Below are 23,984 nucleotides of genomic sequence, written 5' to 3' on the forward strand. Positions count from 1 at the left end.
CTTCTACCTTCAAGTTCAGACACTCACAGAAATTCATCTCCATCATGCAATCCAGCATTGCAACCAAGGAGTCTACCAGAGGCAAATTTGACCCATTCAAGTATCAGACAAGGTCAAGATACGGCCTAGACTTTGCTTTTAATCTTCCTTGCCACAACATGACACATTATCTGCAATTAAATTCCTTTGGGAATGGAGTTAATCTACAGAATTAATGGGAAACTCCAGAACTAGCCCTCAGCAGGTAAGCTGCAGTACTCAGGTGCATATGCACATATCCAGGGGTTGATCTCTGAGTTATCATGAAATCTCTCACTGAACCGTACAACAGAATGGACTCCACTATTCTGGCCCTGCTACATAACATCAGTGCCAGAGCTTCTGAAAAACATTAGGACAAAGACGACCCTGGGACAGATGGGAATATACCCCAGGTCTCTCTCCCTGATCAACTCTTGCCTTTCCAAGTGTAGATGAATCCTGTCCCTCAGAGATTTGACCAATCATTTTTCTACCACTGACGTAATTAACTTGCCTATTCCCACTGCTCTGGATATGCAACAATATCTGTCACATGACTTGCTGCAGCACAATCATTCAGGAATAAAATGCTACCAGGACCCTCCCTGTTTCAGCCAATGGGATTAGCAAACGTAACTCAGGAATCAGCTACAATTCACGGCTTTTGTTGTCCAGTGATCAGATCATCTTCTGGTTCCAGCTTCGTTTCTCAATGCTTCTCATAACTCAGCAATTCGGTGAACCCTGAAGAAAATACTGCTATTCAGAGTTCACCTATACCTTAGTCCCATCCACGGATTGTTGACCTACAGCTCCTGATGTCCTTTTGACTTCTCTTGTGTTACGTATTCAGGCAACAATAAATATATGAGTTTGGCAGTGGTTTTTATAACAAACAACACTTTTATTAAACACTGAAAACAAACCCCCCAAAAGTAAACAAACACTAACGTAACCGGAAATAGCTGCTGTGCGGCAGCTTAAACAGTTCTTAAAGCGATGCAGCTCAAACAGATCTTAATGCGATGTTGCAAAAACAGTTCTTTAAAGTAGTATTGCCAAAAGTTCGAAAATGCTCACAGTCCATTTAAAAGGAGAGACTTTATAAGACAATTTAAATTCTCTTCCACATCGTTTTGCTTCGATCCCCGATGTCGAACTTTTCCCACGCAGAATTTACGAAACGAAACGAAACGGCTTAAAGGCACTGACCTTTCCTTTATCACACTGTCCTCAATCTTCTGCTAGCCCGCAGAGATCAACACGAGAACAGTCAACGAATTCCTTTCAAATAAGGATTAAATCAGGTCGAACCCGCTTCACCGTCGTAAATCAATTCTCCTCAATCTTTAACTCCCGAACTCCGATCTTCACTCTCCACTGATTCTCAAACTAGCAGTATTGTAAGGAACCTGCTGGCAATGACCTTTTAAACTTTAGGCATTAGATAAAAACTTCATCTTTCAACTAAACTGCGTCATCACATTAAATCACGCAGTGGCATGAAGTCAACTTGGCAAATCCAGCCACGAACTGCCCCTCCTCACAGGGAGGGGTCCTCCTTTTATACCCTGTAAAAAAAAACCTGTCACATGACCTCTACTGGCGGGAAAATGACGTCAATCCACCATCACAAGACCATTACCTCAAGTCCAGTATAGCTTCAACCCCAGTCACGTGACAAGCGTACCACTGTCATATGTCACGAGTACGTAACACTCGACTTCAGAAAAGAAATTAATTGGAGTGAGACGAGATGATACTTACATTTTTCCAAACCTCCTTATTCTTTTGCAGATCTTCTGGAAGTGATGCAAACAATTGTGGAAAAGACTCTGCAAGATGAACAATATCTTCCCAGCCTTGATCCGGGAGCCAATGACATGGCTTTGGCCGCTTGCTTTTCGCCAGAGATATGTTTCCTGTGTAAAGCAAAGTCAAAGAAAGAACAGGATGATATCAATGCTAATCTGTTTTATCAGCAGGAATTTGTCTAAGAAACCTGGGTCAATGGGGCAATATCATCAAGCCATTTGCTTTCTAATTCTCTGTTGGGAGCAAAGAGTGGGAATAAAGGGGACATGGTTTTGTCAGGTGGAAATTTGCCTTACAAATATGTTGGAATTCCTTGAGGAAGTAACAGGCAGGATAGACAAAGGAGAGTCAGTGGATGTTGTTTATTTAGATTTTCAGAAGGCCTTTGACAAGGTGCTGCACATGAGGCTGATTAACAAGATAAGAGCCTGTCATTTTACAGGAAAGGTATTAGCATGGATAGAAAATTGGCTGACTGAGGAGGCAAAGAGTGGGAATAAAAGGGATCTTTTCTGATTGGCTGCCGGTGACTAGTGATGTTCTGCAGGAACCACTTCTTTTCACATTATATGTCAATGATTTGGCTGAAGGAATTGATGGCTTTGTGGCCAAGTCTGTGGATGATATGAAGATAGGTGGAGGAAGCAGTGTTAAGGAAGCAGAGATTCTGCAAAAGAATGTAGATAGATTGGGAGAATGGGCAAAAAAGTGTCAGATGGAATACAATATAGGGAATTGTATGATCATACATTTTGATGAAAGGAATAAAGACAAGGGCTATTTTTTAAACATGGAGAAAATTTAAAAATCTGAGGTGCAAAGGGAGTCCTTGTGCAGGACTTAAAGGTTACTTATAGGTGGAGTCAGTGATAAGGAGGGTAAATGTAATGTTAAAATTCATTTCAAGAGGGCTAGAATTTAAGAGCAAGGATGCAATGCTGAGGCTTTATAAAGCTCTGGTCAAACCGCACTTGGGAGTATTGTCAGCAGCTTAGGGTCCCTTATCTAATAAATGATGTGCTGGCTTGGAGAGGGGTTCAGAGGACGTTCACGAGAATGAATCCTGGAGTGAAAGGATCATTTGATGGATTTGGGCCTGTTCCCACTGGAGTTCGAAGAATGAGGGTGGATCTCACTGAAATTTATTGAATATTGAAAGGTCTAGGCAAAGTGGATATGGAGAGAATGTTTCCTATAGAGAGGGAGCCTAGGACTAGAGGGTACAAACACAAAGTACACTACAGATGCTGGGGTCAGAGCAACATGTACAACACACTGGAGGAACTCAGCATATCAGGCAGCATCCACAGAAACGAGCAGTCAACATTTCTGGCTGAGACCCTTCGTCAGGATTGATGAATGGTCTCTGAAAGGTCTTGGGCTGAAATGTTGAATGCTCGTTTCTACGGATGCTGCCCAACCTGCTGAGTTCCTCCAGCATGTCAGGATAGAGAGATGTCCATTTAGAATGGAGATGAGGAAGAATTTCTTTAGGCAGAGGGTAGTGAATCTGTGTAATTCATTGCCACAGATGACTGTGGAAGCTAAGTCATTGGGTATATTTAAAGTGGAGATTGTTAGACTCTTGATTAGTCAGTGTGTCAAAGGTTATGGGGAGAAGGCAGGAACATGGTGTTGAGAGGGATAATAAATCAGCCATGATGGAATGATGGAGCAGACTCGATAAGCCAGATGGCCTAACTCTGCTCCTATGTCTTATGTTTTAACTGTATCAATGGCATCAGAATACTGAAATCAAAAGAGAAATGGCTAGAAATACTCAGTCAGTCAGGCAGGATCTGAGGCAAAAGGACTAGATCGATGACCTATCATTAAATTGTATTAGTCGATGAAATGCTCAATAAGGTTTTGATAGATGGATGATTCTGAAAGACCACTGCAGAAAAGTAAAATCAAACGATCGTCAATGGTTTGAAAGAAGGACAAATCAATAACATGTTTCACATTCTTTATAGTCAAAGTATGACCACTGCAGGTAGGTAAATGCAGCAGACCATCTGTACACAAACAGCACTAAAATCCACACTCACAGGTCTGTAGCTACCAGGCTTTGACCTGCTATCCCTCTAGAAAAGAAGACCATCTTTGTTGTCCTTCAGGCATCTGCTACCTCACCTGTGGCCAGGTGAAGATTTAAAAATCTCAGTCAGATCCCCATCAATTTCTTGCCTCCCACAGCAGCCTGGCATAAAGCCCTGAAATTTAAACACCTTTAAGCCCACTGAGGCCTCAAGTACCTAAGCTGCATGGCAGTTAACTGCAGAGACACACTTAACCACCAGTCTAAGGGCAGAACGCAATATCACCGGCTGCAGCTTGAGCAATGTCCTCCTTCTTTAAGAATCATGGTTTCCCTTCTGCCGTCATCAAAGATGCCCTCACCCACATCTCCTCCATTTCCCACACTTTGGCCCTCACCCCATCTTCCCGTCACAACAGGGACCGTGTCCCCCTTGTCCTCACCTATCACCCCACCAGCCTCCGGATCCAGCATATTATCCTCTGCAACTTCCGCCACCTTCGACAGGATCCCACCACTAAGGACATATTTCCCTCTCTACTTTTCGCAGGGATTGTTCCTTCCACGACTGCCTGGTCCACATGTCCCTCCCCACAGATCTCCCACCTGGTACTTATCCCTGCAAGCGTAAGTGCTTCACCTGTCCCTACACCTCCTCTCTTACCACCATTCAGGGCCCCAAACAGTCCTTCCAGGTGAGGCAACATTTCACTTGTGAGTCTATTGCATCCGGTGCTTCCGGTGCAGCCTCCTCTACATCAGCAAGACCCGACGCAATTTGGGGGACCGCTTCGTCGAGCACCTCCGCTCCGTCCGCCACAACAGACAGGATCTCCCGGTTGCCACTCACTTCAACTCTCCTTCACATTCCCATTCAGATATGTCCATACATGGCCTCCTCTACTGCCATGATGAGGCCAAACTTCGGTTGGAGAAACAACACCTCATAGACGTGCTGGGTAGTCTCCAGCCCCTTGGTATGAACATCGAATTCTCCAACTTACGGTAATTCCCTCCCTCTCCCTTCCCCATCCCCATCCCACCTCTACTCTGTCTCCTCTTCTAGCTGCCTATCACCTCTCATGGCTCTGCCTTCTTCTACTACCCATAGTGCTTTTCCCCTTACATTCCTTCTTCACCTCTCCAGCCTATCCCCTCCCTGCTTCCCCTCCCCCACCCCTTGATCTTTCCTCTGATTGGTTTTCCACCCTCCCCCACCTTCTTTATAGGGCCCCTGCCCCCTCCTTCTTTAGTCCTGACAAAGGGTCTCAACCGAAACGTTGACTACTTCTTTCAACGGATGTTGCCCGACCTGCTGAGTTCATCCAGCTTTTTTGTATGTCTTGAGAAGGAAATGGTTTGCAGAGTTACAATATTGTGAGACAGCCTACATGTCACAAACATGGTGGAGCAGATAATCACTGCATGAGCAACAGGGGTCTCTCACAGCATGGAATGGGCCCTTCCAGCCAATTGAGCCACACTGCCCAGCAATTCCAGTTTAACCCCATCCTAATCCTCGGACAATTTACAATGAGCAATTAACCTACTAAATCAGTACATCTTTGTAATGTGTGAGGAAACCAGAGCACATAGAGTGAACCCACGTGGTCACAGGGAGAAAGTACAAACTCCTTACAGTCAGTGGTGGGAAATGAACCCAGGTCACTGGTACTGTAAAGCATTGTGCTAACCATGTTGCTAACGTGCTGCTGTTACTGGAAGGATATGACATTAAATATTTACAGTTTTCAAAAGCCTTGTTGCAGAGCAGCTCAGTTGAGTTAACTGCTGACTTTCTGCCTACTGGAACTGCTAATATACTTACATCAACATTTTACGTGAAACAAGAGCATCCATTAACAGCAACGATTGATCCCACTTGTTTCTTTAATTACATTATTTATTAGCACATTTACAAAGATATAAATGTTATCAAATATTAAAGTCTGGAGACATTAAGATGCTCTTAGCAGGGAATGAATCAGAATCAGATTTATTATCACTGATAAGTGGTGAAAATGCTTTTTGCAGCAGGACAGTGTGAGGCCAGTCAGAATGCACTCCACTATGAGTATGGAAAAATTTGCAAGACACAAAGTTACTGCTTCTGGTCAAAGACCCTTCCTAGGATTGTTGAACAGAAATTAATATTTATCAGATAATCAAAATTACTAAGTCAAATGCTTGAAAGGGATCACCAATCAGAATCTCCAATTCTAATTCTGTATTCTCTTAAAAATGATGACTAACTTTGTAGCACAGTCCAGTCAGAATACTGCAGTAGTTTTTATATAATCACTACACGATCCCTGTGCGCGTTCTGCCTTGTGAAGTGGGTGCAAGTTGGGCTGCCCTGCCTGACAATTCTCAGTAGTAAACCACAAAATGATGATGCACCAAAAGCTCACCACCAGACCACATAGTGCCTGGCTAGGACGGAAGTCAACACAACAGGTAATGAAGAAACTGGGAATACTAAGAGTAATTCATTGGCGGAGCAGGTGGAGTCATAGAACCATAGGAAAGTGCATCACAGAAATAGGCACTTTGGCTCATCTAGTCCATGCTGAATCATTTAAACTGCCTACCCCATCAACCTGAACCGGGACCATAGCCTTCCATATCCCTACCAACCATGTACCTATCTGACTTTCTCTTCAACATTGAAATCGACCTTGCATGCACCATTTACGCTGGCAGCTCATCCCACACTCTCACAATCCTCGAAGTAAAGAAGTTTCCCTCATGTCCACTTAAACTTTTCACCTTTAATCCTTAACCCATGACCTCTGGTTGTTGTCCCACCAACCTCAGTGGTAAAAAGCTTGCTTACATTTACCCTATCTATACTCCTCATAATTTTGTATACATCCATCAAATCTCCTCTCAATCTTCTACTTTCCAAAGAAATGAGTGATTTTAGATTGGGGGTTAATTTGAGGCCTTGCAGAATAGAGAAGACAGGAATTGCAAAATGTTGGAAGAACTATTCAACACATTTCAAGATGGGGTTTAAGTTAGAGTTACAGGGGGATGGGAACCAGATTGCCAGAACAGTTAGTGGAGAGGTTGTGGAAACACATGTTGGTAAGATCTCAGACAAATTCAGAAAACTAAAAAAGTTGAGCAAGGTGAGACTAGTGTTCTGAGTTGCAAGACCAGTATTTGCATTGACCAGTATTTCAATGCAAGAAATATCACAGGAAAGGCGGATGAGCTTAGGGCATGGATCAACACCAGAAATTATGACGCTGCAGCCATTAGTGAGACTCAGTTGCAGGAGAGGTAGAACTGGCAGCTCAGTATTCTGGGGTTCAGTTGTTTCAGACATGACAGAGCAGGAGGGATTAAAGGAGCAGGGATAGCATTACTAGTCAGGGAAAATGTCACGGCTGTGCTCTGTCAGGATAGACTGGAGAACTCGACTAGTGAGTCATTATGGGTGGAACTGAGAAATAAAAAAGATATGACCATTTTAATGGGGCTATATTAAAGACCACCCAACAGTCCTAGGGATTTGCAGGAACAAATTTGTAAAGAGATCGCAGACAGTTGCAAGAAACTTAGGTTGTTACAGTAGGTGATTTTAACTTTCCACATATTGACTGGGAATCCCATACTGTAAAAGGACTAGATGGGATAGAGTTCATCAAATCTGTTCAGGAAAGTTTCCTTCATCCATATGTAGAGGTCCAAACAATGCAATACTGGATCTGGTATTAGGGAATGAGACAGGGCAGGTGACAGGAGTTTGTGTAGAGGAACACTTCACATCCAGTGACCACAATGTCATCAGTTTCAAAGTAAGAACATAAAAAGATAGATCTGGTCCGTGAGTTGAGATTCTAAATTGGAGAAAGGCCAATTTTGATGGTATCAGAAATGATCTGGCAAGTGTGGATTGGGACAGGCTGTTTTCTGGCAAAGATGTATTTGGTAAGTGGCAGGTCTTCAAAAATGAAATTTTAAGAGTACAAAGCTTGTATGTCTCTGTCAGAATAAAAGGTAAAGATAACAAATGTAGGGAACAGTGATTTTCAAGAGATACTGAGGTCCTGGTTAAGGGAAAAATAGGTACATAGCAGGTATTAGTAGGTAGGAACAAATGAGGTGCTTAGAGTATAAGAAATGCAAGAGAACACTTAAGAAATAATCAGGAGGGCTAAAAGAAGGCATGAAGTTGCTCCAGCAGACAAGATGAAGGAGAATTCTAAGGGATTCCATAGATACATTAAGAGCAAAACAATGGCAAGGGACAAAATTTGTCCTCTGAAAGACCAGAATAGTAATCCATGTGTGCACCTTAAACAGATGGGAGAGATCTTAAATGAATCTTTGCATCTGTATTTACTCAGGAGACAGACACAGAGTCTATAGAAGTGAGGCAAAGTGGCATCAACTTTATGAACCCTGTACAGAGGAGGAAGTGTTTGCTACCCAGAGGCAAATCAGGGTGGATAAATCTCCAGGGCCTGACAAGGTGTTCTCTTAGAACCTAAGGGAGGCAACTGCAGAAATGGTTGAGGCCCTAGCAGAGCTATTTAAATCATTCTTAGCGACAAGGAAGATACCAGAGGATTGGAGGATAGCCAGTGTTGTCCTGTTGTATAAAAAAGGCTCTAGACATAAACCAGGAAATTATAGGCCAGAACATCAGTTGTGAGGAAAGTTATTGGAAGGTATTCTAAGGAACCGGATATATGAGTGTTTGGATAGACAGGGACTGATCAGGAATAGTCAGAATGGCTTTGTGCATGGTAGGTCATGTCTAACCAATCTTATAGAGTTTTTCAAGGATGCTACCAGGAAAGTGGATGAATGTAAGGCAGTGGACGTTGTCTATATGAACTTCAGTAAGGCATTTGTAAAGGTCTTGCATGAGAGGCTGGTCAAGAAGGTTCAGTCGCTTGACATTCAAGGTGAGGTAGTAAATTGGATTAGACATTGGCTTTGTGGGAGAAGCTCTGACTGGAGGCCTGTGACTAGGGTGTGTCTCAGGGATTGGTGCTGGGTCCTTTGTTGTCTATCGTCTATATCAATAATCTGGATGATAGTGTGGTTAACAGAATAAGCAAATTTGCGGATGACACCAAGATTGGGGGTGTAGTGGACAGTAAGAAAGGCTACCATGGCTTGCAGAGGGATCTGCATCAGTGGAAAAAAATGGGTTGAAAAATAGCAAATGGAATTTAATGTAGACAAGTGTGAGGTTTTGCACTTCAGTAGGACCAGCCAGGGTAAGTCGTACATAGCCAACAGTAGGGCACTGAGAAGTGTGGTAGAACAAAGGGATCTGGGAATACAGGCCCAGAATTCATAGAGAGTGGTGATGAGTGAGACTACAACCAGAGGTCATGGGGTAAGGATGAAAGGTGAGAAGTTTAAGGGAAATATGAGGGGAAACTTCTTCACTCAGAAGGTCATAAGCTGTGGAATGAGCTGCCAGAACAAATAGTGCATTCAAGGTCAATTTCAATGTTTAAGAGAGGTTTGGATCAGGACATGGATAGTAGATATATGGAGGGCTATAGTCCTGGTGTAAGTTGATAGGAGTAGTTTAAATGGTTTTGGTATGTATTAGATGGGCCAGATTGTCCCTTTCTGTGCTGTACTTATCTATAACATCACTAAGATCTGGAGCAAAGTGGAAATATCTGAACCAAATCTTCAGTTTGCTGTTTTTCACTTTATTAGAATGTGTAGATAATTTGTGGATTATAAAATTTAACTCCTTAGCCCTTGGATATGCACCATCCCCTGCCAGGAACATACAGTACCTTTTAGGAAAAATTCCAGCTCTTCCTGAGGGACCCTCTGTACAGCCTGCTCAAGCTTTATCGTCATGTTGAATGAGAAAAGCAACTTATGCTTCTCAAACAAACCTGGAGAGGCAAGAGAAATGTTAAATATCATTGCATCAATATAAGGTGAAAAATCTCAATTCTGCAGAAGATAATCACTTTTCAACTGAGAGTCACCAGGGGTCAACTATAGAAAATCAGAGAGGCAGATCACCTTTGGTAATCCAAAGTTGGCCTTAAGTCCATCCTCCCTAATAAACAATACATTCTCACTATTTATGACTTTGCCAAGTGAGCTGGACCATTGATGCTAATAAATGTTGAAATATAAGTTTTCAGGATTAGTTTCCAGGCCAATTAGTTTATCCTAATACATTTCCTTCAGCAGTCAACATAATCAAAGACTCTTCCTACCCAAGCATTCTCTCACCTATCCCTTCTACTGGGCGGAGATCACATGCCAGTACACTACAAGTATATTGAACAGACATTTTGTAAAGATGAACTCTTGATCTCTTAGTCAAGTTTGGCACAGCCCTTGCACCTTATTTGTGTACGTACACTTTCTCTGTAAGTGTAACACTATATTCTGTAATTCCTTTGGCATTACCTCAATGTACATAAAAAACTCACCTCTCTGAAAGGAATGCAAATAAAAGCATTTTATTGTATCTCAGTACATGTGACAATAATAAACCAATTACCAGATTAATGTATTCGATGAACGACAGTGGACACAGCACTGATCACTGTGGCACACCACTGGTCCATGAGACACCAGGGCAGAAATAGACCATTCAGCCCATCTTTTTCATCTGCTCCATTGAAACATTTGATTCACGTCTGATTTATTCTCCCTCTCAATCCCATTCTCCAGCTTTCTTCACATGGCCACACAGGCCTTCAAGCTAAAAATCAATGCTCTACTACTACCAACCGAAGGGTCTCAGCCTGAAACATCAACTGCACTTTTTTCCATAGATGCTGCCTGGCCTGCTGAGTTCCTCCTGCATTTTGTGTGTGTTGCTGTACTACTATCCTGTTTTCCTTCAATCAAACCAATTTGTATCCTGTTAGATAGTTTATCTTGGATCCCATGTGACCAGCCTACCATGTGGGACCTTGTCAGCAGCCTGACTGAAGATATGTAGACAGACAGCCCTGCACTCATCAATCCTCTTGGCCACCTCTTCAAAACTCTCAATCAAATTCTATTTTTTAGTGATGTTGATTGATGAGCATCAATTGACAGGGGAGGGTTTCCTGCTCTTTCACCATGTCACTCCCTGGGATCATTTACATCTACTAACTGGGCACACAGGCACCTGGTTTCACCCTAAGCTGATACCATGGCTCCTTCAGTCTAGATTCTTAGCTTTCTACTGTGGGGCTTGAATAAAGTGCTGCAGTTGAGACTCAGTTGCACCAATGACATTCAAAGCAGGATAAATGTAATATTTATGCAACAATTGTAATTCAACATACAAGTCACCTTCAAAACATTTCAGAAAGATGAACATTTTAATATTGCATTTTGATTGACAAAACTGTAGCAGCATTTGTAACACTGACCTGTGCAGCCATAATTGTACACGTTAAGAGTCAATGCGTTCATGATGTTCCGCAATCGCTTTTGAAGTATAGAGTCAGGCAGAGATTTGCGGAGAGATAAGTCAAAGACCTCCAGGAAAGATGACAAAGAATACTGGTACATGTTGTTAACCAGCGCCATCTCCGACAAAACAAAAAACAAAATTGCCCCTCGTTTGGCAGCTGGTCGATAGCCATCTCTCAGTTTGTCTATATCGACTGCAGTCTTTTCAGCCAGGTTTAGCTTTTCTGACACCTGCCGTTAAGAATGAGTTTATGTTTAGGAAGGATTTGGGTTTGTATAGTCTGGCATAATCTGCTCCTGTTTCTTCATTGTTTGCTCTTTTCTCAGTCCAGTATTTATAATCATATACCTTAATAATAGAGACAGCCACATTGCTCACGAATCTGGAAAGCACAGAAGTATGTGGAGAAACTGCACTGTGGAACAATGAACTCACTCCCACAATGCTGGTTCATTAATTGGAAGTTTCAGTAACCTCATTCCTCCAGGATTTATTTTTTGTCTAGCAAGATACAGTGAGCTGTAGAACAAAGGGATCAGGGAATACAGGTCCATAATTCATTGAAGATGGCATCACAGGTAGACAGGGTCATAAAGAAAGCTTTGGCAAATTGGTCTTCATAAATCAAAGTATGGATGTAGGAGATGGGATGTTATGTTGAAGTTGTAAAACATATTGGTGAGGTTTAATTTGGAGTATTGTGTGCAGTTTTGGTCACATACCTACTGGAAATGTGTTATTAAGGTTGAAAGAGTACAGAGAAACTTTACAAATATGTTGCCGGGTCTGGAGAACCTGAGTTATAAGGAGAAATTGAATAGGTTAGGACCACTCTGTAGAATGTAGGAGATTGAGAGGAGATTTGATAGTGGTATATAAAGTTATGAGGGATATAGACAATAGACAGTAGGTGCAGGAGTAGGCCATTCAGCCCTTCTAGCCAGCACCACCATTCACTAAGATCATGGCTGATGTTACATACTCGTGACATATGACAGTGGTACCCTTGTCACGTGACTGGGGTTGAAGCTATACTGGACTTGAGGTAATGGTCTTGTGATGGTGGAGTGATGTCATTTTCCCACCAGTAGAGATCATGTGACAGGTTTTTTTTACAGGTTATAAAAGGAAGACCCCACCCTGTGAGGAGGGGCAGTTCGTGGCTGGATTTGCCAAGTTGACTTCAAGCTGCTGCGTGATTTAATGTGATGACGCAGTTTAGTTGAAAGATGAAGTTTTATCTAATGCCTAAAGTTTAAAAGGTCATTGCCAGCAGGTCCTTTACAATACTGCTAGTTTGAGAATCAGTGGAGAGTGAAGATGGGAGTTTGGGAGTTAAAGATCGAGGAGAATCGATTTACGACGGTGAAACGGGTTTGACTTTATTTAATCCTTATTTGGAAGGAATTTGTTGACTGTTCTCGTGTTAATCTCTGCGGGATAGCAGAAGATTGAGGACAGTGTGATAAAGGAAAGGTCAGTGCCTTTAAGCTGTTTCGTTTTGTAAAATCTTCATGGGAAAAGTTCGACATCGGGGATCGAAGCAAAACAACGTGAAAGAGAGTTTAAATTGCCTTATAAAGTCTCTCCTTTTAAATGGACTGTGAGCATTTCAAACTTTTGGCAATACTACTTTAAAGAACTACTTTTGCAACATCGCTTTAAGAACTGTTTAAGCTGCCGCAAAGCAGCTGTTTCCGGTTACGTTAGTGTTTGTTTACTTTTGGGGGGGTTTGTTTTCAGTGTTTAATAAAAGTGTTGTTTGTTATAAAAACCCTTGCCGAACTCATATATTTATTGTTGCCTGAATACGTAACACTGATCATACACAATCAGTACCCCGTTCCTGCCCTCTCCCCATATCCCTTGACCCCGCTATCTATAAAAGCTCGATCTAACCTTCTCTTGAATGCATCCAGAGACTTGGCCTCCACAGCCTTCTGCAGCAGAGCATTCCACATATCCATCACTCTCTGGGTGAAAAAGTTTTTCAGCATCTCTGTTCTAAATGGTCTGCACCTTATTCTTAAACTGTGGCTTCTAGTTATGGACTCACCCATCAGCGGGAACATGCTTCCTGCCTCCAGCGTGTCCAATCCCTTAATAATCTTATATGTTTCAATCAGATCCCCTCTCATCCTTCTAAATTCCAGTGTATACAAGCCCAGTCGCTCCAATCTTTCAACATATGACAGTCCCGCCATTCCAGGAATTAACCTTGTGAACCTACGCTGTACTCCCTCAATAGCAAGAATGTCCTTCCTCAAACTTGGAGACCAAAACTGCACACAATACTCCAGGTGGGGTCTCACCAGGGCCCTGTACAGCTGCAGAAGGACCTCTTTACTCCTATACTCAATTCCTCTTGTTATAAAGGCCAGCATGCCATTAGCTTTCTTCACTGCCTGCTGTACCTGCATGCTTGCTTTCATTAACTGATGTACAAGAACACCTAGATCTCGTTGTACTTCCCCTTTTCCTAACTCGACTCCATTTAGATAGTAATCTGCCTTCCTGTTCTTGCCACCAAAGTGGATAACCTCACATTTATCCACATTAAACTGCATCTTTGTGTCATCAGCAAATTTGCTAATGTTACTTTTAATCCCTTCATCTAAATCATTAATGTATATTGTAAACAGCTGTGGTCCCAGCACCGAACCTTGCGGTACCCCACTGGTCACAGCCTGCCATTCCGAAAGGGACCCGTTAATCGCTACTCTTTGTTTCCTGTCAGCCAGCCAGCCAGCCAATTTTCAATCCATGTCAGTACTTTACCCCCAATACCATGTGCCCTAATTTTGCCCACTAATCTCCTATGTGGGACTTTATCAAAAGCTTTCTGGAAATCCAGGTACACTACATCCACTGGCTCTCCCTTGTCCATTTTCATAGTTACATCCTCAAAAAACTCCAGAAGATTAGTCAAGCATGATTTTCCCTTCATAAATCCATGCTGACTCGGACTGATCCTTCTACTGCTATCCAAATGTGTCGTAATTTCCTCTTTTATAATTGACTCCAGCATCTTTCCCACCACTGATGCCAGGCTAACCAGTCTATAATTCCCTGTTTTCTCTCTCCCTCCTTTCTTGAAAAGTGGGACAACATTAGCCATCCTCCAAACAGCAGGAACTGTTCCTGAATCTATAGGACATTGGAAAATGATTACCAATGCATCCACAATTTCTAGAGCCACCTCTTTAGGTACCCTGGGATGCAGACCATCAGGTCCCGGGGACTTATCAGCCTTCAGACTCAACAGTCTATCCAACACCGTTTCTTGCCTAATATAAACTTCCTTCAGTTCATCCTTTACCCTAGTTCCTTTGGCCACTATTACATCTGGGAGATTGTTTGTGTCTTCCCTAGTGAAGACAGATCCAAAGTACCTGTTCAACTCGTCTGCCATTTCCTTCTTCCCCATAATAAATTCACCCGTTTCTGTCTTCAATGGCCCAATTTTGGTCTTAACTATTTTTTTGCTATTCACATACCTAAAGAAGCTTTTACTATCCTCCTTTACATTCTTGGCTAGTTTATCTTTGTACCTCATTTTTTCTTGGCATATTGCCTTTTTTGTTATCTTCTGTTGCTCTTTAAAAGCTTCCCAGTCCTCCGGTTTCCCGCTCATCTTTGCTATGTTATACTTCTCTTTTATTTTTATTTTGCCCTTTACTTCCCTCGTCAGCCACGGCCGCCCCTTACTCCCCTTAGGATCTTTCTTCCTCTTTGGAATGAACCGATTCTGCACCTTCTGCATTATTCCCAGAAATACCTGCCATTGTTGTTCTACTGTCTTCCCTGCTAGGATATTGTTCCATTAAACTTTGGCCAGCTCCTCCCTCATAGCTCCATAGTTCCCTTTGTTCAACTGTAATACTGACACATTCGATTTTCCCTTCTCCTTCTCAAATTGTAGGTTAAAACATATCATATTATAGTCACTATCTCCTAATGGTTCCTTTACCTCGAGGTCCCTGATCAAATCCGGTTCATTGCACAACACTAAATCTAGAATTGCCTTCTCCCTGGTAGGCTCCAGTACAAGCTGTTCTAAGAATCCATCTCGGAGGTACTCCACAAACTCCCTTTCTTGGGGTCCAGTACCATTCTGATTCTCCCAGTCTACCTGCATGTTGAAATCCCCCATGACAACTGTATCATTACCTTTACAACATGCTAATTTTAACTGTTCATTCAACTTACACCCTACATCCAGACTGCTGTTTGGGGGCCTGTAGATAACTCCCATTAGGGTCTTTCTACCCTTAGAATTTCTCAGTTCTATCCATACTGACTCTACATCCCCTGATTCTATGTCCCCCCTCGCGAGGGACTGAATATCATTCCTCACCAACAGAGCAACCCCACCCCCTTTGCCAGTCAGTCTGTCCTTTCGATAAGATGTATATCCTTGAATATTCATTTCCCAGGCCCTGTCCACTTGAAGCCATGTCTCTGTTATTCCCACAACATCGTACTTGCCAATTTTCAACTGAGCCTCAAGCTCATCTACTTTATTCCTTATACTTCATGCAATCATATATAATACTTTTAATTCGTTACTCCCCACTCCTTTCATATCAATTCCTATTTCACTTGGCCATACTGTATGATCTCTTCTTGAGCTTTCTACTCCATTGATTCTGTTGTCCTTTTTAACTTATTTTCACTTTCCCTTTAACTCTATCCTTATATTTCCAGTTCATCCCCTCCCCCCCACGACTTAGTTTAAACACATCCGTGTTGCAGTGGCAAACCTGTCTGCCAGAATGCTGGTCCCCCCACCTATTAAGGTGCAAACCGTCCCTTTTGTACAATTCATTCCTACCCCCAAAACAGATCCCAATGGTCCAAAAATGTAAATCCTTGCTTCCTGCACCAGTGCCTCAGCCACACATTCAGATCCATTATCTCCCTGTTCCTGCCCCCTCCAGCACAAGGAACTGGAAGCAAACCAGAGATAACCACCCTGGAAATCCTGCTTTTCAGCCTTCTTCCGAGCTCTCTGAAGTCCCGCTGCAGAATGTCCTTCCTCTTCTTCCCGATGTCATTTGTGCCGGCATGCACTACCACTTCCGGCTGTTCACCTTCACCCTTGAGGATTCCCTGCAATTGGTCCATGATGTCCTGGATCCTAGCACCAGGGAGGCAACACACCATCCTTAAATCTTGCCTGTTGCCGCTGAAACCCCTTTCCGTACTTCTCACTATGGAGTCCCCTGCGACCACAGCTCTTCCTGATGTCTGACTCCTCGGCTCTGCTTCTGCACCAATTTTCGGCTCACAGACTTGACCGCCTCTCAGACTGGCAGTATGTTCTGTCCTGACAGCTTCTAAGAGGGTGAACCTGTTTACGAGAGGTACATCCCCTGGGGTCACCTGTACTTCAAGCATCCTTTCCTTCCTCATCGTCGCCCCCCTTTCTCTCTTCCGGTATCCTCGGTGTAACGACCTCACTGTAGGTCCTGTCCAGAAAACTCTCGTTTTCGCGGATAAACCTGAGGTCATCCAGTTCTTTCTTCAGTGCTGCAACATGCTCCTTCAGAAGCTGAATCTGGACACACTTTCCACATCTGTAGCAGCCGGGGGCACCATCGGTGTCCCTGACCTCCCACATCATGCACATAGCACACTGAATCAGCTTAGCAGTCATGTTTTCACCCTCTCCAATTGTACCTGGCGTAGTCTCCTCCCTCAGCCTCCTCACCGAAGACTCTTGAGCCAAAGACTAGCACTTTTCACACCAGGCGCTTCCCTCCACCAGGCCGCTTCCCGATGGGGTAGATGGGGTAAATGCAAGCAGGCTTTTTCCACTGAGGTTAGGTGGGACTACAACTAGAGGTCATAGGTTAAGGGTGAAAGGAGAAAAGTTTAAGCGGTACATGAAGGGAAACTTCTTCACTCAGAGTCGTGAGTGTGGAATGAGCTGCCAAGTAGTGCATGCGAGCTCGATTTCAACATTTAAGAAAAATTTAGATGGTTACATGGATGGTAGGGGTATGGAGGGCTATGATCCTGGTGTAGGTCAATGGGAGAAGGCAGTTTAAATAGCTCAGCATGGACTAGATGGGCTGAAGGGCCTGATTCTGTAATGTACGATTTTATGACTAAGACTGTATCTGAAAATGCAGGGATCAGAGCTGTGGTAAATAGTAACAGTGAAGCAGACAGGCAATTTCACTGCCTTATGGAGTGGGCATTCAGAAATTAATATCACATTGGGACTATCCCACTGGTCCATTGAGCCAGTCCTCTATCAATGGAGATGACTACTCGTGTTTGAATCGAATCTTGAAGGAACTCATTAAAATAAGCATGCCATACAAACAGGCAACTGTAAATGGAACAACTATCTGAAATCGTTAAACTATCCTTTCAGTCTTCTACTGGAGCAGGACCCCAGAGCCAAATGAGTGTTTCTAGTAGTTTCTGTGTTTTACCTCAGTCTTGGCCATGGATGATATTTTCTGAAATTCATGCAGTGACGTTACCGTTGTACTGAGAGAAAAACTGGTTTACACCAAAAAGGTGCAACTTCACTCACTAAGATGAATCATCATACTTCGGCAGAACACCAGTAAACTTGCAAATGGAGTCATAGAACAATACAGTATGATACAAGCCTTTTGGCCCAACCAGTCCATGCAACCACCATGCCCACACAGCCAGTCCTAATTTCCTGTGTTTGGAACTTATCCTTCCAAGCCCCAAACCCCATGGACTTATCCAAGTGCTTCTTAAATAATACTATTATATCTGCCTCAACCATCTCTGCAGGCAGCTCATTCCATATACTCACCACCTTCTGTGTGAAAAGGTCCCTTTAAAATCTTATCCCTCTCACCTTAAACCTATGCCTCCCTTTTCTCAATTCCTCCATCTCCTCTGCATCTGCTCTCAGGATGAAGCACCAGAACAAAGGAGATGTCCTTATTTTTCAAAGAAAGGGGCTTCCCTTCCTCCACCACCAACGCTGCTCTGAACTGCATCTCTTCCATTTCACGCAGATCTGCTCTCTCCCCATCATCCCACCACCCTTTCAGGGATCGGGTTCCTTGTCCTCAGCTACTACCCCACCAGCCTCCATGTCCAACACATTATTCTCCAAAATTTCCACCACCTTCAACAGGATTTCACCACCAAGCATATATTTCCTTCCCCCACAATCTACCTTCCACAGGGGGTCAGTCCCTAGGTGACTCCCTTGTCCATTTGTCCCTCCCCACTGATCTCCCTCCTGGCACTTATCTTTGCAGGTGGAACAAGTGCTACACCTGCCCCTACACCTCTCTCACCTCACTACCATCCAGGGCCCTAAACAGTCCTTCTAGGAGAGGCAACACTTCATCTGTGAGTCTGTTGGGGTAATTTACTATGTCCAGAGCTCCAGATGTGGCCTCCTGAGTGCCAACATAGATTGGGAGATCACTTTACCGAGCATCTATGCTCTGCCTGCCAGAATAAGCTCTGTCCTTATATTCGGTGTCTACATTCCCCCCAGCGCTAATGCTAAGGGGGCACTCTGTGAACTGTATGGGGCTATTAGCAAACTACAGAACGCACACCCTGATGGACTGTTTATTGTCGCCGGTGATTTTAACCACGTGAACCTTAAGTCAGTGCTCAAATTCCATCAGTATGTGGACTTTGCAACAAGGGGGGGAGAACGCGTTGGAACTGGTTTACACAAACATCCCCGACGCGTACCGAGCAGAGCCCCGCCCCCACCTCGGTTACTCAGACCACATTTCAGTTATGCTAATCCCAGCAAACAGACCAGTTCAGGCGCTCCAGACCAGTTCAGAAGCAGGTGAAAACCTGGCCAGCAGGAGCCATCTTTGCTCTTCAAGACTGCTTTGAGAACACTGACTGGCAGATGTTCAGGGAGGCTGCAACCGATGGCGACTCTACCAACTTAGAGGAGTACACGGTATCAGTGACCAGCTGCATCAGCGAGTGCATTGATGATGTTACTCTGTCCAAGACCATCACTGTACATGCCAACCAGAAGCCATGGATGACCGCAGAGGTGCGTGCGCTGCTGAGGTCCCGCAACTCCACCTTCAGAGCAGGCGACAAGGCAGCTCCAACAACAGTGAGGGCCAAACTGTCCCGAGCCATCAGAGGGGCAAAGCGTGCACACGCCCAGCTAATCCACAGTTACTTCCAGGACAGCAGTGACACACGGCGTATGTGGAAGGGCATCCAGGACATCACCAATTACAGGACAACATCACCTGGCTGTGCAGGTGATGCCTCCCTCCCAGTTGCGCTGAACAACTTCTACGCCCAATTTGCGGCAGAAAATGATGTGGCGGCGAGGAAGTCCACCCCTCCTACAAATGACCGGGTGCTGTGTCTCACCGTGGCCGGTGTGAGAAGAACCCTGTGCAGGGTCAACCCACGGAAGGCTGCTGGACCAGACAACATCCCTGTTAGAGTGCTCAGAGGATGTGCAGACCAGCTAGCAGATGTTCTCACTGACATCTTCAACATCTCCCTGAGCAGCGCCATCGTTCCAACGTGCTTCAAGGCTGCCACCATCGAGCAGAAGAAGTCTTCAGTGTCCTGCCTAAACGACTATGGTCCTGTTGCACTTACATCCACCATCATGAAGTGTTTCGAGAGGCTCATCATGAGGCATATCAGGACCCTGCTAACCCCCTCACTGGACCCTCTGCAGTTTGCGAACCGTCCCAACTGCTCAAAAGATGACACCATTGCCACCACCCTCCACCTGGCCCTAACCCACCTGGATAAAAAAGACACATACGTTCTGATGCTGTTCATAGACCCCCCACGATGCTGCCTGGCCTGCTGAGTTCCTCCTAGTTTTGGACTCCCCTACTTTGCAGAAAAGATTCTTACCATTCACTTCATCTGGTCCTCTCATAGTTTTAAACTGAACTGTAACAGACTGAGTTTAGAGTGATGGATTGAGCTGTAATGTACTGAGCTCAGTGTGACAGACTGAGCAATAACGGATAGAGCTCGGTGTGATGAACTGCGCTGTGATGGACTGAGACCAGCACGACGGACTGAGCTCGGTGTAACGGACTTAGCGTGGTGTGATGAACTGAGTTTGGAGTGATGGACCGAGATCAGTGTGACGGACTGAGTTCATTGTGAGAGACTGCAATCAGTGTAATGTTGAACTTACCTCAGTAGCTTTGGTCTTAGTCTCTTCTAGAGTTTCGACAAGTTCAACATTATCTAGCATGTTCCCGGTGGAAGTTGCCAATTCACGAAGAAGAGAATCCTCAAGATCCTTTAGCAGTTTCTTGTTTTCACTGGTTTCCTTGATCAAACGCTCCCTCTGCTCCTCCAGTTCTTTCCGCTCATATGCCACAATTACACTCAGTAACTGGTCCTCCAGGCCACTTAACGTCACTGCAGAAAGAAGTCCAGGATCAATCTCCATTCTTCATAAACTAGGCAGTGGCAGCCATAGTAGGTCATCAAGGGCAGGAAGAGATAAGAATGGATCAAAGCTGTGCATCTCTCCATGTCTCTGAGACCACAATGACAGCATTTTATGCACAGCAGTATGCATAAAATGCACCAGAAAATGGAATAAACATTGGACCTTGGTGATCACTAGGACCCATGTCTATCACGATCTAACAAACCACCAAGGACACTCCACTCTGACTCAAACACAAATCCCTGTCTCCTGAACCCAACCACAACTGTGAGAACACCTTCAATACCTGGACTACTGTGGCACACCACAACCTCTCAAAGTCAATAATGGCAGCAAATAAAATACCAGATCCTCCAGCAATGCCAATATCACAGGAACCATCTTTTAAACACCAGTATTCTTTAAACATGCCATTGACTTTATGTCACCTGAGGGAATAAAGATTTGTCTTTGCTAGGAGTTTCCAACTTTTTTAATGCCATGGACTCCCATTAACCAAGGGGTCCATGGACCCCAAATTGGGAACCCCTGGTCTAAGGAGTCATTGTCTCCTTAGTGACAAGATTCCTAAAACTTACAGTAGGGGTGTCATGAAGTGGATTTGTGGGGTGATCCAGAGTATGTGAGAAATTACCAGTGTAGTTTATCACCATGGCTTTTCCAAAAACTGAAGGCTGGTATTTGGGGTTTGCAAGCTTGGTATTGAGATACATTTTGAAGTTAGGATCATAGTCAACCTCCTTGTCTCCGAGCCTAATGTAATAACGCCCTTGTTGTCCTTCAATGTTCTTTTCGAGGACGTTATCAATCACTGGATCGATATACTCATCCACATCATGGAATAGGAAGGGAAATCCATACTTAATAGCCATCTCCAATTGCTTTAGGAAATCAGGATCATTAAATGAAGAGATCTGAAAAAGGATCAGACAATTTATTTCTATAGTGCCATTTTTAAAAAGAACAAAGTCAGAGGAATCCAAAGATATCAAAAAAAATAATAAAAATAAATAAATAAAATAAAATAACATTTAAAAAAAAGATATCAAAACAAGGTGACATTTAAATAATGAGCCACACTGGCTTTCATCACGAGTACAGGAATTGGGACATTATGTTGCAGTTGTACGGTGAAGACACACTTGGAGTACTGTGTACAACTTTGGTCACTCTGTCATAGGAAAGACATGGGAAAAAGTGCAGAAAAGATTTAGGATGATATTGCTAGGACTAGTGGGCCTCAGTTAAAAGGAGAGGTTGGTTAGGCTACATCTTTATTCCTTAGAACGTAAGAGGATGAGGAGCAACCTTAAGGAAATGATAATAATTATGAGAGACATTGATAAAGTGGACAGAAACTGTCTTTTTTCCAGGATGGGGGGACAGTTTTGAATGCACTTTGGATAAAGATGGACACACTCTGGATAACAACGTAACCCCATTTTCTGGGGTAGTCCATGCCTGGGTGTCTCTGGAGAAGGAGCACATGGTCTCTATGTGCACAATAGTGTAACTGCAGGACCTGTGAACAACCTAGGGGTTTGAGTGCACTTTAGATAAAGATGACGGTGTAATAATTTAAAACTATAAATAATGTGAATGATGAAGTATAGTAATATTGTACTAATGTGATCTTGTAGCACTGAATAAATCTCCTTTGGGAGAGGAAACAACAGCAGGGGCAGACTCCAGGAGAGTCTGACTCTGGGATGATAGCAGGGGAGTTCCAAGGCTGAGAGAGGGACTGTACTAATAGACTGCCCAGCATAACAATGGAGGGATTGGAGTATCTGATTAGCCAGCATGTGCCGATAACCAAGCTTTCTGCATACACCAGACCCAAAGATATTTGAACTCCTCAAACATCTCAGACAGGCACTGGTACTAATACCATGCACAAAGGCATTTGCAGAGAAGGCACAACTTTACCTTCAGATTGGTCTTTGCTTCCTTCCTCTTGATCCACTTCAAGGCTTGTTGCTGAGGATCGATGCAGAGCGGGAAGCGACTGGCCTGCGTAGTGAGGATGCCGTTCTGAACAGAGAGCTCATCAGGAGGTAGACCTTCTGAGCCCCACCTGAATCCAAGAAGAAAAACTATAAACCTCTAGTCTGAAAATAATCACGAGGCAGCCCCTCAAGTTAGGTTCAGCAAGCTAGGCTTTTCTCTTTGGAGCAAAGGAGGATGAGAGGAGGCTTGATGGAAATATACACCATTATGAGAATGGACAGCCACAACCTTTTTCCCAGGAGGCAATATTCAATGCCAGAGGATGTCCATTTAAGGTAAGTGGAGGAAAGTTTAGGGGAGATGTCAGAGGTAGTTTTTTTTATGGGCTGTGTAGGAAGGAAGGGTTAGATTGATCATGGAGCAGAACATGGAGCACTACAGCACAGTACAGGCCCTTTGGACCGTGATGTTCCATATATTGAACACTTTGTGTGTAAAGACCTCCGACATCCTCTCTATACTTTCCTCCAATCACCTTAAAATTACGCCGGCTCCCACTGTTCCTCTGAATTCAAGCAGATGGAGGAGCTGAGTCAGTTTGTCTTTAAAGCGTTAAGCTTGCAGCTCCTGCTGTGCTTAGTGTGGTTATGAGTCTAGTTCTGAGGTGGTGCAATATCACATAACGTTTGTACTTAACTGGTACAAATGTTCCAGACTGATCGTAATGCTACAGAACAGCAAGTGTTCGAATCTTTATTACCAAACCATAATCGGAGAGTGAAAGTGGGCCACAATCAGTTTATCAGATACAAGTGAGATAGCAGACGTACATTATGTCTAAGTAATAACTGAACCATGATGAGACAGACCTGCTGATTTCAACCTCATCCGTAAGAATGTTTTCCAGACGAAATGGTTGACTCAGTGGAATTTCACGCTGCAGTATATCATCCTGCCATTTAACATAAATCATTTCGTGGCGGAACTCTGAGCTGAAGGCTCCCTCGTAACTCAGAAAAGCAGCACAAATCAGGCAGTCTCCAAGTAATTTCACTCTTCGCACTTTTAGATCCTCCAAGTCCTTTGCCCAGCTGTTTGGAACAATTTAAGGTGAATGCCAACTTTAGTGCTCTTACACTGCAGTGAGATTTCTAAACACCACACTTGGTGAAATATTACAGATGAGTCTAAACAACAAATTATAATCCATTCTAAAACAAAACTCACACATGAATTTCTGTTTGAATTGGAAAGTAAGTATTTGCTTGAATGCACTATCTCACTGCTTTCAAGCTTTGTTGTTGTTG

The 23,984-nt window shown here is 43.6% G+C and overlaps 1 protein-coding gene across 1 annotated transcript in view; it reads right to left on the bottom strand.

The window, feature by feature from the left end:
• Positions 1-23,984, bottom strand: part of dnah10 (dynein axonemal heavy chain 10) — a 278,366-nt gene that overhangs the window by 35,899 nt on the left and 218,483 nt on the right. Inside the window, exons 61-67 of the mRNA XM_059994530.1 lie at positions 23,547-23,768; positions 22,657-22,804; positions 21,362-21,641; positions 20,464-20,693; positions 11,254-11,527; positions 9,658-9,762; positions 1,789-1,943 (exon numbers count right to left, since the gene is read on the bottom strand). Coding sequence (XP_059850513.1) covers positions 1,789-1,943; positions 9,658-9,762; positions 11,254-11,527; positions 20,464-20,693; positions 21,362-21,641; positions 22,657-22,804; positions 23,547-23,768 — 1,414 coding nt within the window. The remainder of the gene's footprint in view (positions 1-1,788; positions 1,944-9,657; positions 9,763-11,253; positions 11,528-20,463; positions 20,694-21,361; positions 21,642-22,656; positions 22,805-23,546; positions 23,769-23,984) is intronic.

The sequence above is a fragment of the Hypanus sabinus genome, chromosome 18 (genome assembly GCF_030144855.1).
Source record: "Hypanus sabinus isolate sHypSab1 chromosome 18, sHypSab1.hap1, whole genome shotgun sequence".
NCBI lineage: Eukaryota > Metazoa > Chordata > Chondrichthyes > Myliobatiformes > Dasyatidae > Hypanus > Hypanus sabinus.